Source organism: Zootermopsis nevadensis, unplaced genomic scaffold, assembly GCF_977971745.1.
Source record: "Zootermopsis nevadensis isolate Lab colony 2312 unplaced genomic scaffold, Znev_1.0 Znev_ptg000046l, whole genome shotgun sequence".
In the NCBI taxonomy this organism is placed as follows: domain Eukaryota; kingdom Metazoa; phylum Arthropoda; class Insecta; order Blattodea; family Termopsidae; genus Zootermopsis; species Zootermopsis nevadensis.
Window position 1 is genome coordinate 774,096 of NW_028259178.1, and position 16,800 is coordinate 790,895.

Sequence of the window (16,800 nt, forward strand, 5' to 3'; positions counted from 1 at the left end):
GGCGCAGCACAAATGCAGGGAGTACATTTTGAAATGGATCCATCGCTTTATGCAACAATTTTCATACAGTTTCCAAGTCACCAATCAAAGGTATTAATTATTAACTCCTCAAACCGACCAGTGACAGTACCCAACTCTTAGGAGTTTGCAACAGTCAGAGATGTCAAATTCCTGGAAAGTTTTTAATCGTGGGGGGATGGGGGAGGAAATGGGGGATAAAAACAAATACTTCATTTTCAGCAATACAAACAAAACTGCCAACTTCAAAACTTAAAAGGGCAAAATATTATAAAAAAAAACTAATGTTTTTATCAGATTATTATTGCATTGTGCACGAAATCAACACGTACAAGGTTGGCCATGTCTGTCTGCACGATTCAACTAACAACTGGTACAGAAGTACATAATGCCACTGGGGTGTATCCTAAAATCCTAATTTTCAATTTCCTACAATCACAAATATTGACATCGCAAAATTGCAAGGTGGGTTCAACACTAGCACTGCTTGCAATAAGGCCATAGATGATCATACATTCAAATCTACTGAGAAGTAGTTCTTTGGCAAAATACCAACATGAAAGAGAAAATTCTTTTTGACTTCGCCACAATTCAGTCCCATGACCCCATGCATTGAAGTCCAGTATGCTACCTACCACAGCACCATCACAACTGGTAATGCATCAGCATGATTAACATTACTTGAGGAAGGCATTAAGACCATATGACTTCTGTTTATTTATTTATTTAGTGTTCTGTCTGACGACAGGTCCATATGAACAGGATCCTTCGATCCTTTTCTCGGACTGGGACCTGTTCATATACGTTCTTGGCAGATGATCCAGAAGTGGTTTGCCATTGCCTTCTTCTGTGTGTGAATGGAGTAATTGTTGGGATGCCACGGAGGAAAACTCCGTGTTGCCTAGACCACGGCCTTGCCCAACACAAGTTATAAATTCGAACCCGAGACCCCAGGATTACAAGGCCAGCGTTCTAACCGCTAGACCACCTCATCTTATTATTATTTAGTGTTCTGTCTGACGACAGGTCCATATGAACAGGATCCTTCCATCCTTTTCTCGGACTGGGACCTGTTCATATACGTTCTTGGCAGATGAACCAGAAGTGGTTTGCCATTGCCTTCTTCTGTGTGTGAATGGAGTAATTGTTGGGATGCCACGGAGGAAAACTCCGTGTTGCGTAGACCACGGCCTTGCCCAACACAAGTTATAAATTCGGGCACCGCCGGGAATCGAACCCGAGACCCCAGGATTACAAGGCCAGCGTTCTAACCGCTGGTGACATGACTTCTATAACTGAAAAATGAAGTTGTCTAAACAACATAACAGCATTTCATTATTGTTTTTTGTTTCTTGGATCTAAAACCCACTGTGGGTCTTCGCCACCTCCTTTTTGGAGGTTTCCTAGTCTGTGGAGTGTGCATTTGTATGTAGCGAGTGACAAGCCCACTGTCTCTGCACAATTTCTACTCAATCCTGATTTGACTGCCAGAGCCATCTAGCAGTGAATCAGGGGACTTGGGCGAGAAATGGCCGCTGATTTTTGCTTACGAAACATCTCTTTTCAAGCCCGTAAGGTTCTCTTACATGCCGTAAATCTACAACATGGGACCGCCGCGTTTACTTCCCCTCCGAAGGAAGTTGTTCTACAAATTTTTATCATCCTTTAAAAATAAATCGACCGCAGCCGGGTTTGAACCCACGAACCTTGGGTCCAGTGGCGAGCATGCTATCCGTTAGTCCACCGAGGGCAACAACAATCTTTTATTAATAATAGTCATTTAAAAACTGATAGGTCAAGAGACATTTCAATATACATTGTACGTTACATACGGAATTTACTGAAAAGTCTTCAGTAAAAAGTCAAGGTCCTCTTAATCTATGCTCTTCTGTCAACAATCGGTTTCCAATAAACAGAATCAGTAGAAAATTTAGAAAACAACATTTAAAATGTATGTTCATGTATGTCCGTGAAAACTGTGGCCCCATTATGTCTGCAAGAACAAGATCACTTACCTCACTCTCACATTCATTGAACAAATCATTCAGAAAACAGTGTGTAACGTTTTAATGCATGTCCTTCAAAACTATTTTGTGTTAAGGACTCAAACGTTTCACATGCCGTGGTAAATGTAATAGTTGCACCCTGGAATGATAAATTTAATTCCTCTATCTTTGTAACAATGTCACCTAGATATTAATAAGATCTTCTCAGGCCATCAGCCGTGTCAGATGATTAAAACTTGATGATGTTTCGAAGACCATCTCTGTCCTCATCCTCGGTGCTAGTCTTGAGGAGCCCTGAGGACGACAGTCCTCAAAACATCAGCAAGTTTTAATCATCTGACACGGCTAATGACCTGAGAAGATCTTATTAATGACAGCTGCTGTGATAGCTTCACAGTATAGATCAACTAGGTATGCTAACCTCTGGAGCAACGCAGTATCACAGACATGACGTAAGTGTGAATAAATGAATCAAAACTATGCCTCGTGATAATCACAAGACATCAGCACACAGCCGCAGCACTGTGTAACTGCTACCGATTCCTTCACAAAGAAAAATGAAAAAATTTTAATCAAACTATCTTAATTTTATAAAATTTACAATCTTCATATCCTTTTCCAACACCATTCTCAGTGCGCTTGGAATATTTTTCACAATAGCTTAATGACAAATGATTCAGTGAGTACCAGTGCGATCTGGTACAATGAAATCGCTCAGTGTGCACCGTATCGACACACTGTTTCTAACAAAGGCCCTTTTCAGCCACATACAAGTCAGTTATATTGAAAATATCTTCTCTAGTAAGCGTAGGCAAAGGTTTTTACATAAGGATTTCTCCTTCAGTACGACTATTGACATTATCAGCAAATGTACGGACTTAATAGCTCGATTCTTATGATGTTTACACACATTTCCATTTGTACCTTTAACAACTGATGACACATTAGACCAAGAATTCTTCACTTGATCACATTAATTAAAAAAAAACACAAGAGGTACGACTCTAATCGACATGCACTGGCCAATGCAATTTTGCTGGAACCATGAAACCGTCTCACAAAGTTTAATATAATATGAGCACTAACACTGCTTTATGAAAACTAGGCGTGAACTGGCAAAGTATATCAGAAGAAGTGTCATTCAGTAGTAAGTTGAACCAATGTCATCAAAATATTCTCACACGTGCATGCCAACTGATATATATTAACGCATCAGGAACGCACACCAAGTCCACCTGGAGGTTGATAATTTTGTTTCCACAAACTGCTATGGTGTGACGCAAAAGAGTAACGAGGTAATGTACAAAGTTAACTACATTTTTGTGATATAAAGGGAATTTTAAAACGAATTATGCCACCATTAGCAACGGCATTCTCTTGTAGGACCCTTACAATTATATTTTGGACACAGTTGAGAAAGAAATAATTGTCTATACATACATATACCATATGAATCTCTATAGAAATCAATATATAAACAAATAAAATCCCACATAAAGTTCAATGAAGTCAAGTTCAAGCTCAGCTGTAATAAATATTATCTGTTAATATTCAACAAGTAAAATCACAATTAATTTATGATAAGATAACCGTCTTCTGGGATGTTGCGCCGAGTAATCCGGTAGAAGTATACCGACATTTCAGAGACAGTCAGTGTCTCTACCAGATTGCACCGCACAACATCCCATATTCAATACCGTTAAGAACCTGATATCTTACCAATTCATAAAACTTAGAATATATTTACATAACAAAGTTGACATGGAGTAAAAACAAAAAAATTTTCTAGATCTGAAACCTTCAATACCGCAATTCTTTCAAATATATTTCACTGCACTGGACGTAATAAAAGTATGTATGGATAGAAGATTTTAAGCACTTACATGTCCTCCCATAGACATCCCAGTAACACCAAGAGGACCAAATCCGTTGTTTTCACACCAGTGAAAGAGAACCAGAGACTCTAATATAAGGCAACCGCCCATCACAATGATGTCTGTGACGTTGTGGAGACTCGAACGACTTTCAAAAGATATAAATCAAAATAATACTTAAAAAAATTAACAAGAGGTGAAAGGAACACACCAATCTGGCACACACTGGATTATGCGTTATTTTCATGCACTTTCGTTCAAAGAACTCAAAAAGCATTAAAGAGTCTGGATGATTATTTTTTTCAACTGAGACAGGAGTCAAAAAATACCGAATGATCTTCAGTCCACTGTTAATACAGTCTGAAGTTCAATTATCATTCAGCACCAAAGCAACTTGAACACGAGTTTATGTAAATTCATAGAAGGTTCTAACGGGTATGGGGACCTTTCCCTGGGGGTAAAGCGTGGCCAAGGAGCGATGATAACCACTCACCCCCCTCTCACTGCTCAGATCAAGAATGTGAAGTAGCTATAATTCATCTCCCAAGTGCCATGGTGTGTAATGGGAGAGCTTTACATTTCATGTAATGAATTTCTTATTAAGTAGGATTTGAGGTTTTCACAGGAGTGAGTCTGAAGATGGCTGCCTTCTGGGTCGCTGCCTCCATCATCAGGGTGATGAGGTTGGTAAACTTCTACCAGACCACATGGCGCAACAACCCACCACTCCTCCCAAGACAGATATTTGTAGCTAATTTTAGAGCCTTGATTGACCATGATTACCTACAGAAGCACGTTCACAGAATCAGACTTTCGAATACACAGACGTGTTCCATCTGCGAAAAAGGCATCATGGATGCTTATCATTTGGCAATACGCGGGTGCCGATCAGAAAGAAAAGACTTGCTAAACTACACAGAACTTGCAACTTGATACCGGTCGGCTAATGAATTAATGGTCGAGAGGCGGCTTAAAACCGGCATCAGATAAAAAACACTAACCAGAAGCCAGCCATCTTCAATTTATCAGTTTTTCATCTTTATTTGTATTCATTGCATCTTTTCAAAAGTTCCTACAAACAATGAACTCTTCCGAATTTGGATTTGATGAAGGACAGAGATTTTATTCATCATATCAAAAATAAAAGGTTATGTATCACAATACTGGCAGCATAAGGTAGAGTCGCATGCCCTATTCAGGTTCGCATACCAAAGACATTCCATACAGGAAAGTTCTATTGCTTGTACACTGGACTTCTGGATCTCCAAGCTAACAAATTTGTTCTTTGGTACACACATTTAGTTAGATTACCTAGGCTCAAGGAGTAGATGTCTGTAACTTCAGGCTTCTTTTCTAGGCCCATGCACCGTCCCATGTTATGGACACAAAAATTTTCCTCACACTTCAGTCACACAATATAACGTTTCAATATCACTTCTTAGATGCTATCAAATGTAAGTCATGCACCAATTTCACTAATTTTAGACTGTGAAAGAAATTAGTGCCTTAAAATCGAGGACGTGCACTAATAAACGAGTGAGACTTGGATACAGAACTGGCACAACTGATAAAGTTATTAAGGAACAAATAAAAGTAACTGGGCAGCGGACAGGTGTAATAAATTTTGTACACGGGGACTGGTATTTACTTTACTCCATGAAACGACATCACCGTAAAATGAATACCGTACGAGATGGTACCGTTATAGAAGTCCGTAAGAACAGGTACACACTCCACAACTTTACCATTTCTTTACCCACAAAGTCCTAACTAAAGTATTTCACCATAACCAATTTCATACAATAACAAATAAATACATACAGAAACATAAAAAAGTTCAATTTATTGCCATCCCCCACGCCAATATTGGAGGTTGACGGAGAGTGGTGCTGTAAATGGGATTAGACTGTTCTTGTTAGCCGTTATACGAGGTGCGATCGGAAAGTTTCTAGACTGTGTCAATAGAGGGCGAACCGGATGTAGTATGAGCTTCTGCCGCTAGGGGGTGCGGCCTACATTCATAGTGAATCAGTGTGCCAGCTGGCATCAACGAATTAGCATTTGTTTCTTAGTTACGGGCGTTTTGGTAGTGCATTACGCCGACCCTCCTGCGATTTCGGAATGGCGGATTTTCATGAACAAATCAAATTTTGCCAATGACTCGCCAAAACGGCTACGGAAACCTATGAAATGCTAAAGCAAGCATTTGGGGAGTCCGCAAACTTTTGTGTGGCATTCACGTTTTAAAAATGGCCGAACCTCTGTCGATGATGACGAGCGTTCTGGACGACCATCTTCGAGCACAACGCCCGAAAATGTTACGAAGATTCGGCAGGCCATTCACGAAGATCGACGTCGTACCATCAACGACTTGTGCGACATTGTTGGGATAGGCTATGGGACCTGTCAGCTGATTCTAAAGGAAGAACTCCACATGCGACGCATCCTGTCTGAGGACCAGAAGCAGAATCGACTTCTCGTTTGTCAGGAGCTCAAAGATCTTGCAAGAACCGACCCCAACTTCCTTTCTAAGCTCCGTGTGAATTCTTCCTCTTCCCAAAGATGAAAATTCAGCTAAAGGGAAGGAGATTTGAGACGATAGAAGAGATTCAGGCAGAATCGCAGATGGTGCTTGACAGGCTGACAAAGAAAGATTTCCAGGGATGCTTCCAGGCTTGGCAGCGGCGCTGGGATCGTTGTGTTCACTCCCAGGGGAACTACTTCGAGGGTGATGGATGAATTTAATACCTGAGATAAGTGTACGGGTTTTTATAGGCGCAGTCTTGAAACTTTCCGATCGCACCTCTACATATAGGCTAATGTCAAATTCCAAAGGTTCAAAATTGATGAGATCACTGTACTATCACAGATATTTCAATCCCAGTGAACTGATATGGACTCATTAAGGGAAAGCAGCCGAGCAAGGCGTTATGCCACTACAGAGTTCATTTTTCCTCTTGCACAGTGAGTGTCAGTGTCAGTGTAGCAAATTTAGCAGTTTACTGCTGTTACGTTTTGTGATTAAACACTCGTCTATAGTTTTAAGTACCACAATTGTAATATTTATGTGAACAGTCAAAGTTCGAGTCATGTTACAAATGATGTACGGTCAGTCAGTCTGTCTGTCTTGGTGTCAAGTCCGTTGGGACTCATAACCAGGTTTTAACTCTTCCCGAGTAGAGAACGTATATATCCGCAGCCTACAAAAACATTCAATAAACCAATTTCTCTGCCATAAGAAGTTGCCGTAAATCATGGCAGATAACGCTACAGTTCAGAAGATGTATTTGTACTAGTACCAGAGTGTAACAGATGTCAGGATTTTTGTATTACGATGTTGTTCGAAGCCACGGTTCACTGTATGTGCATATTCAGGTTATGCGACATGTGCCTGCTCTTGTTTTTTTTTGTGTATTTATGAGAGATGGCAAGGAGAGCAAATGACGATAAAATATCATCTATCTCAGACATTAGAAATAAAAGTACATCAGCTATTAATTCTAGTGACATTTACCACAAAATAAGTTATGCTGATGCCAATGAGAGCAAAAATGGTACAAGGAACAGTGTAACAGGAGTGACAGAAGTAAGTGATTTGTTTCAGGTTACTGGTACAGACTCTGGACCAAGCAGAGGAACTTCAGCAAAAATACTAGACGTAAAGCAGCTGTACCATCAGGTTTTGACTGGAAAAATCCTAGCCGATATCAAGGCACTGCTTGGTGTCTCGATAAACCTGGGCCTGCATCCCATGTCGGATGTTACTCACTATTTCTCTGAGGCATGGGTGAACAAAATGCCTTTCTTTTCTTTTGTGTGTAACCAAGGGACAAGTCTCCGTCCTTGTTCTGGAACCTACATTTTGCGCTTGCTGAGGAACAGGGCAGAATGAAAAGGGAAGAGCTGATAAAATCTGTACTCGACGACATCTCATCAAAGTGCACGCAGCGTAGCTCGCCCAGCAACGCTGCTGTTTCTTTCAAGGGGACGGTGTCTCTCAAAATATACAATTCCATGAAGCCAGTAAAGTTTGGGCTGAAAATGTTTGTAGTATCTGACAGTATGAATAAACTGGACCCTGATCTACTGAACGCTATAGAAGCGGTAAAAGAGAGTTGTGTTCTACTCTCGTGAAAGATCCCATCTTCTGGACGTCGTGTCTATACTAACGTCAGTCTTGTGGAATCCGTAGTGCATGAAAGAATGTCTGATGGTGGAAGAATGCACAGCGTTAAGCGAGGCAGATCGTGCAGAGGCCCACCTGAAGAAAGGCTGAATAGTGAACCCCACTTTACGGAGAGAAAAGAAAAAGGTTGTGTTGTGTGCGTATTAACGCAAGACTTGCAGCAGAGAGCCATTTTACACCCAGATAAGTGCTTTGAACTGTAACACAAAGTCGATAGCTTCTGTTAGAATTTCTGAACGTACAGCAGCGGCATATTGCATGCCCTCTACTGCAGAGCCATCGGACCATCAGTTTTCAGTTACAAAGTTTAATTACAATCATAAAAATTGTTTTAAAAATGTGAAACAGAGTAATTGTGCTGACTTGTGACTAAGCAGCGATTCATTTATGGGGAAGGCAAAAAAACTTCCAGTGTGCATGGTGTGTTCCTCAGGTTGCAGACATGGAGGGTAGCTGTACATATGTTGAATAAGCAGTTGCGGACAGCCGCCAGGGGTGGCCCTCCAGCTTGAAGGTTGGGCAAGTGGCTTATAACGCCTTACCATAAAATAAAGCATGACACAAAATGTTACACACGACTTCAAATTTGGGACTGTTGATGGTTTTTGTGAACACGGTAATGAACCCTTGGTGTACAAAAAGTGGCGAGAGATTTCTTGTCCGGCTGAGGCAACTAGCAGCTTCTCAAGAATGGTTCTGCTCCATGTAGTACGTTAGCTATGGGTATAAAAAAGAAACTTAGGATGGGTTAAGTCACAAGTTTTAATATTAGTCTTGTCATGGGGTACCCTCTGTGATGAGTGGGCGGGGCTGTCATTTGTCATCATGAGAACAATGCTATCGAATCTGTATTTATACGCAAGCAACAAACTCGGATCACGAGGTTATACGTCTCACACAAACACCGAGTGCAGAAGAAAGCTCTTAAATTTCCTTGACCCCACTTCCCACAGGAGTTCTTTCTACTGCCTCAATACAGATGAAGATGAGAGACAGCTTCACGCTCCAACCACTCCAACAGACACAGTCCGCAGCACCCACCAAACAAGACTGCATGGGCCTCAGATGGACGTAAGGTGTAAGGCACACAGAGTTCTATTAAATTGCATTGAAGCAATATGCTTTACAGCTGCATACTCACACTTGATCTTTTGGTTTACGAAGACCATAAAATGGATTTTCTAGGATGATTGATGCTATCCCTCCTTCTTTAAGCAATGGCTTTGCCATCATCTGCCTTCTCCTCCAGAAACCCTTTCAAATGAGATAAAAAGAACAAAAAATTAACATCTAGCATTAAATGCACATAAACATGACACAGAGACTGGACTAACAAATCTTCTCATTGTCTACGAGATACAGGCAAGGTGTGACGAAAATCTGGTCTTGATTCTACTTCAAATTAATTAATTAATTAAAATTAATAATGATACATAGGTAAATAAATAAATAAACAAACAAGTAATGAGTAAATAAAATAAAAATTCATCAATAATTATATGAAACTTATGTTGTTGTTGTTCCTCAGATCTACAACCCACTGTGGGTCTCAGTCACCTCCTTTCGGAGGTTTCTTAATCTTCGAAGTGTGCATCTATGAGTAGCGAGTGACCAGACCACTGTCTCTGCACAATTTCTACTCAATCCTGATTTTGATTGTGAGGGTGATTAAGTCGAGAAGAGTGAGATGGGCGGGACATGTAGCGCGCATGGATGGGGCAAGAGGTGTGCACCGGGTACTGGTTGGGAAACCTGAAGGGAGACCTAGACGTAGATGGGAGGATAATCTCAGGCGGGATCTATGGGAGATAGGAGTTGAAGGAGACTGGATTTTGTTGGCCCAGGACAGGGTCCGGTGGAGGGCTTTGGTTAATTCGGTGATGAACCTTCGGGTTCCGTAAGCCATCTGGTTGGTTGGGTCCACTATTTGGGAAGCCTGAGGGGAAGAGACCGCTGGGAAGACCTAGACGTAGATGGGAGGATAATCTCAGGCGGGATCTATGGGAGATAGGATTCGAAGGAGACTGGATTTTGTTGGCCCAGGACAGGGCTTTGGTTAATTCGGTGATGAACCTTCGGTTTCCCTAAGCCATCTGGTTGGTTGGGTCCACTATTTGGGAAGCCTGAGGGGAAGAGACCTCTGAGGAGACCTAGACGTAGATGGGAGGATAATCTCAGGCAGGATCTATGGGAGATAGGAGTTGAAGGAAACTGGATTTTGTTGGTCCAGGACAGGGTCCGGTGGAGGGCTTTGGTTAATTCGGTGATGAACCTTCGGGTTCGGTAAGCCATCTAGTTAGTTAGTTAGTTAGAGCCATCTAGTAGAGAATCAGGAGAGACATGGGTGAGAAATGGCCGCTGAATCTTGCTTACAAAACATCTTGTTCATGCTCGCAAGGTTCTTTTACATGCCGTAAATCTACGACATGGGACCGCCGGCTTTAATTCCCCTCCGAAGGAAGTTGTGCTACGGATTTTTATCACCTTTAAAAATCCATCGGCCCCGGGTTCAAACCCTCGAACCTTGGGTCCAGTGGCGAGCACGCTAACCACTAGTCCGCTGAGGGTGACAAATGAAACATATAAATACGCAAATAAAAACAACGTAAGAAAAAATATCTTATATAAAACGGTGAAGTCGTCTTGGATGATCAACCACATGAGAACGGAGCTTGCTTCCAACATTTCATTCAGCCTCACCCTTTCAGTCATCTGGGGAGACAAGCAAAATCAGTCTGCAGATGACTGTAAAATATTTATATTTTCATACGATTGATCACCCAAGAACACTTGACTGCATTCTGTAACTGTAAAATTTTCAATATTATAGGTCTATCCTACGTAGAGGTAAAATAAAATATAAAACTGTAAATAAGCAAACAAAAATAAATGACAAGCAAATTATAAGAAAATAAAAATGCGAGTAACATTTTCAAACAACAAATTAAACACTGCAGAATTGTGTGGGCGCGACAATCCTCAATAACAACAAATATTACCCAGTAGTAGCTTCAACACGTGCCAGAGTACAGCAATAACTGGAGACTGAAAGGCAACAGAATAACTTGTAAGACTTGAGGTTTTCACAGCGGTGAGTATGAAGATATCCGTCTTCTGGGTTGTTGCGCTGTGTAGTCTGGTCGATGTTAACCAACGTTTCAGAGGTCATACTGCCTCCATCATCAGGGCGATGAGTATGAAGATTTCTGTCTTCTGGGTTGTTGCGCTGTGTAGTCTGGTCGATGTTAACCAACGTTTCAGAGGTCATACTGCCTCCGTCATCAGGGCGATGAGTATGAAGGTTTCTGTCTTCTGGGTTGTTGCGCTGTGTAGTCTGGTTGATGTTTACCGACGTTTCGGAGGTCATACTGCCTCCGTCATCAGAGTATGAAGATTTCTGTCTTCTGGGTTGTTGCGCTGTGTAGTCTGGTCGATGTTTACCGACGTTTCGGAGGTCATACTGCCTCCGTCATCAGAGTATAAAGATTTCTGTCTTCTGGGTTGTTGCGCTGTGTAGTCTGGTCGATGTTTACCAACGTTTCAGAGGTCATACTGCCTCCATCATCAGAGTATGAAGATTTCTGTCTTCTGGGTTGTTGCGCTGTGTAGTCTGGTCGATGTTTACCGACGTTTCGGAGGTCATACTGCCTCCGTCATCAGAGTATGAAGATTTCTGTCTTCTGGGTTGTTGCGCTGTGTAGTCTGGTCGATGTTTACCGACGTTTCGGAGGTCATACTGCCTCCGTCATCAGAGTATAAAGATTTCTGTCTTCTGGGTTGTTGCGCTGTGTAGTCTGGTCGATGTTAACCAACGTTTCAGAGGTCATACTGCCTCCATCATCAGGGCGATGAGTATGAAGATTTCTGTCTTCTGGGTTGTTGCGCTGTGTAGTCTGGTCGATGTTAACCAACGTTTCAGAGGTCATACTGCCTCCGTCATCAGGGCGATGAGTATGAAGGTTTCTGTCTTCTGGGTTGTTGCGCTGTGTAGTCTGGTTGATGTTTACCGACGTTTCGGAGGTCATACTGCCTCCGTCATCAGAGTATGAAGATTTCTGTCTTCTGGGTTGTTGCGCTGTGTAGTCTGGTCGATGTTTACCGACGTTTCGGAGGTCATACTGCCTCCGTCATCAGAGTATAAAGATTTCTGTCTTCTGGGTTGTTGCGCTGTGTAGTCTGGTCGATGTTTACCAACGTTTCAGAGGTCATACTGCCTCCGTCATCAGGCCCTGATGACGGAGGCAGTATGACCTCTGAAACGTTGGTTAACATCGACCAGACTACACAGCGCAACAACACAGAAGACGGATATCTTCAACAGAATGAAAGTTCAGGAATAAGTCTGGAAATCATACACAACCACAGCGATCTAGCACCAGAAACTGGAAACATCTTCATTCGCCTGGTAGGACACGTACGTTTGGTCTCATAAAAGGACAGAAGATTGCAATAAAGGACAGGACATTTTTCTAATGTTGCTACTTCAGCGACTTACGTGGTCACCTGTCCCAGCTAGGTGCAGGCATATCGGCTTGTAGTGGCTGGAGTTCCATTTCTTTGGGAGCAGCACTTGGAAGTAAGCCGTTTCTGATTCCTTTGGTACAATACCTGGCAGATTGGTCACGAACGGAGAGAGAAAGTGGCCCTCTATAATTCTGAAATCTGAATAATCTTCTTCCTACAAAAACACATCTTTCTTTGTACACATACTGACGATGGTTCTCAAGTTTTCCAGTTCACTGTTACAAAAAGTAATTAAATACACAATGAAGGTCTTCTTTCACTATTAATCTTATATTACTGTGTTCCTAAATATTCTAAATGTACTTATGATATTTAACTAAAGTGCATTTCCTTTCAAACTTAATTTGAATAATTTAAATAGTGAATAAAAGCTCAATATACACTAAAATAATAACTTTAGAAACTTATTAATCATTCAATTAAAGTTCATGGTCTGTTACGTCACCATAATCAGTCTTTAAATAATGTTTGTATATCTTTCACAATCCCAATAATAAAAATTAGATAAGATACCAGATAATAAGCTAGGAAATTTAATTAAATCTATCATCAACAACACGGCGGCTTTTGATAGATGGGCGTGTCATATGCTGTTTGTTGATAACAGTCTTCTGGGTTGTAATGTCATGTAAGCTTGTGGGTACATACAATAGCTGAAGATGGAGGCATTGTGTTCTTCCAGAACAAAATATTCAAATCCCTCAGAAGGCAGAAAATTTTGAGTTTCTTATCTTGTACATAAATTTGTCAGAGGCCCTGGGCAAGCAGGATATATAAACTGAAAACTTCATGACAATTTTAGTCATCCTGCTGAATATTTCCAATTTTTTTAAAGAATTCAGAGGTTAGTTTTAAATTAAATCAATTGATTCATATTGTCTGTTAATGACGAGGGTATTATTATATTATTTTATTTAGTGTTCTGTCTGACGACAGGTCCATATGAACAGGATCCTTCCATCCTTTTCTCTTCTCGGACTGGGACCTGTTCATATACGTTCTTGGCAGATGATCCAGAAGTGGTTTGCCATTGCCTTCTTCTGTGTGTGAATGGAGTAATTGTTGGGATGCCACGGAGGGAAACTCCGTGTTGCCTAGACCACGGCCTTGCCCAACACAAGTTATAAATTCGGGCACCGCCGGGAATCGAACCCGAGACCCCCAGGATTACAAGGCCAGCGTTCTAACCGCTAGACCACCTCATCTTATTATTATTTAGTGTTCTGTCTGACGACAGGTCCATATGAACAGGATCCTTCCATCCTTTTCTCGGACTGGGACCTGTTCATATACGTTCTTGGCAGATGATCCAGAAGTGGTTTGCCATTGCCTTCTTCTGTGTGTGAATGGAGTAATTGTTGGGATGCCACAGAGGAAAACTCCGTGTTGCCTAGACCACGGCCTTGCCCAACACAAGTTAAAAATTCGGGCACCGCCGGCAATCGAACCCGAGACCCCAGGATTACAAGGCCAGCGTTCTAACCTCTAGACCACCGTAACGAAAATAAATTCTGATACAATTCAAGGTAATGAGAAAACTGTCTGAATCCTTGCTGAACTTCGTATGTTACGTTCTAAGTAAACTTGCTAGCTCCAAACTTTGTTTCTGCATGACCTGACATCTAGATGAAGATGATTCACCAGTAACCTTGATGCAAGATAATGTGATCCATTCACCATCAGAAACAGAGAGGGAGAGAGACAAACCTACCAGACAGGAAGAATTTTTACAAAACAATCAGTTCTTATAGAGCGTGTATCCCACTGCACTCCCTGATTAAAAATTATTTTTATTAGCCACTGAACAGTCCCACTTCCATTTTATTTCTATTAAAAAAGACTCACCTTTGAAATGGTAATTGGATAATTATTCGGAACCAAATTAAAACACGTATCTCGATTCGTCATCTTTTCTTTGAATAGAAATAACCTGAAAGTAAAACAAATGCTGCATGTGTTAGAACTCCTGAATGTTTTTAATTTACAAGAGTTCCTAGCCTGAAAGTTACAAACCAAACTTTCAGCCGGATGCAGTCCTCAGAATTACACGTATAATCTTTAAAAATGCGGCATCCAAGCGTGTATGCAAAAGGGTCACTCAGAAAGAGAAGTTCAGTCCTTAATACAGCGAGATAAAACCTTCCCATACTAACTACAAACATAGGCTTTGATAACTCTCTCTTGATTTATGAAACGATCCTGTACCAGCTGCATGTGCTATCTACGAGTGAGCTAGAAAAAGTAGAATAAGAATGGCAAGCGTTAAAACGATTATCGCGGAATGTTTCAATCCACTGTAGTGATATCTGCAGGGGGACTGCGGAACTACAGAAAGAGAGTTCATGTTTTCATGGCAGTAAAAATGTGGACTGTGATCTTCTGGGTTGTGAAAATTGTTTAGTCCTGTAAGTGGTCACCATAAAAAAATCATTTTTATAACAACGAAGCTGTTTGCAATAACCATAATTTATAAGTGTAAAGGATTTAATAGAACAGAATGGAATTTATTTACATTCCACAGGTCCTTCATAAGACTACGCCAAGGGCACAAAACACATCATAGCACAAATATGATTCACACTGCTTGAAGCTGCCTCGTCAATATAAGTGAAGTGATGCTTTACAGTAAACCGAATCACAAAATGCAAGTCCATTAAAGTCCTAACTTGGTCAAAGGTCCAATTTGAAAACATAATAGTTCAAAATGAGCTTAAAATGAGTTCTGCACCTCAATTAAGAAAGCTGTTATGCCAACTTGTGCACCAAAAACAAGTTTTTTGACAACTTCAGATGTTTGCTCTCAAAAATCTAGTGGCCATAAAGCAGTAAAATCTGAAACTATAATCTTACCAAAAAAATCATTCAATTCTGCGGAGAATGGATTGGAAATGTCTCTTTTCTGTGCGTATTTGTCATGAAATATCACCCTCCATAGGTGTGTAATAATCGACAGTAGTATTTTTATGATGTCAGTACAAAATCAAAGTGACAGTTCACTAGCATATCTTCAGCACAGAACAAACAGTTTCCTGCTAATTTTTAACAATCAAAGAGTTTAATTAACCTTCAAGGATGGACAATGTGATACGGGTGTCACAGAATATGGAAAATGTGTTCAAAGTGCCATCAACGAAAAAAGTTAAAAAACCAAAACTGTGATACTGTAACAACCCAAGTGGCCGAATACCTGACATGAAAATGATGATTGGCTATTGAAGGGCAAATGTGAGAATAAAAATACATCTGTATAAAACAATATTAGACAAAATATGGAATGTGAAACAGAATTTGAAATAAGGTAATAATATGGTGAATGCACAATTTCATTATTTGGTCAGAACTTCATACAGGCAAGAGGGCCAACATGAATAATACCATGAAAGATCACCAGCTCTTATGCAAAATAAAGAAAATAGACTTAAAATAATACAAAGGCATTTGATCTGATTGCAAAATGTATATATAATTAAAAAGTTAAATAAGCTGAAATTTGTACATTCTTAAATAGACAACTAGTCAAGACTTGATTATATCACATTAAAAATCAAATAGCAGTTCTACCATTTAACCGAGTCCGAAGACGGTCTTTGACCCTGCTTGCAAACAACTTACTGGCCATACACAATCAAACATGCCGCACGTAGGACCGACTATATCAAGCCCGGTGTCCTCCATGAACAAAACGCGTCAACAGGTACCACAGAACTGAGATTACGGTTATCGGAAGGTGCACAGAAGAATAAACATCAAAAGTACTGAAACTTCTTACCTTTTTAAGTTTTCCGGTTTCCCCCATCCTTTTGTAAAAAATTTGGTCATCAAAATGCTACGATAAACATGATCCAGACGACTTCCACCAGACATTTTAAATATGGTCCTGAAAGGTATGACACTTGCCAGCCTCTTTTCATAGATTTTTTAAAATTTTACATATTGCTCGAATTGTGTTTGCGAACCAATACCAAAACCAAGCTTCACGTATAACAGAACCGTCCTAACACCCCTCCACTGAGCAGAGTCGAGGAATTCGATAATTTATCGATAACACTTTTAACTGGAAAATAACATTGCCATAGAGTATACACTAATCTGCTGATGTAGATGATGAAATACATCCAGTTAGTTAAAGCGTTGAAAGATGGCAGAACCAACTAGGTGGAAAACGTTGATGTATTTTGATTCCACCTATAAA

General features: G+C 40.6%; 1 protein-coding gene across 3 annotated transcripts in view; it reads right to left on the reverse strand.

Moving 5' to 3' along the window:
* Window positions 1-16,657, reverse strand: part of LOC110840334 (cardiolipin-specific deacylase, mitochondrial) — a 32,239-nt gene extending 15,582 nt beyond the window's left edge. For all 3 annotated transcript variants that reach the window (XR_002546830.2, XM_022085287.2, XM_022085284.2), the window contains exons 1-5: window positions 16,378-16,657; window positions 14,454-14,538; window positions 12,580-12,762; window positions 9,226-9,338; window positions 3,908-4,046 (exon numbers count right to left, since the gene is read on the reverse strand). Coding sequence is in view for 2 of the 3 variants with exons in the window: in XM_022085287.2 (XP_021940979.1) it covers window positions 3,908-4,046; window positions 9,226-9,338; window positions 12,580-12,762; window positions 14,454-14,538; window positions 16,378-16,472 (615 nt within the window). In the remaining variant the exon portion in view is untranslated. The remainder of the gene's footprint in view (window positions 1-3,907; window positions 4,047-9,225; window positions 9,339-12,579; window positions 12,763-14,453; window positions 14,539-16,377) is intronic.
* Between the last annotated feature and the right edge of the window lie 143 nt (window positions 16,658-16,800).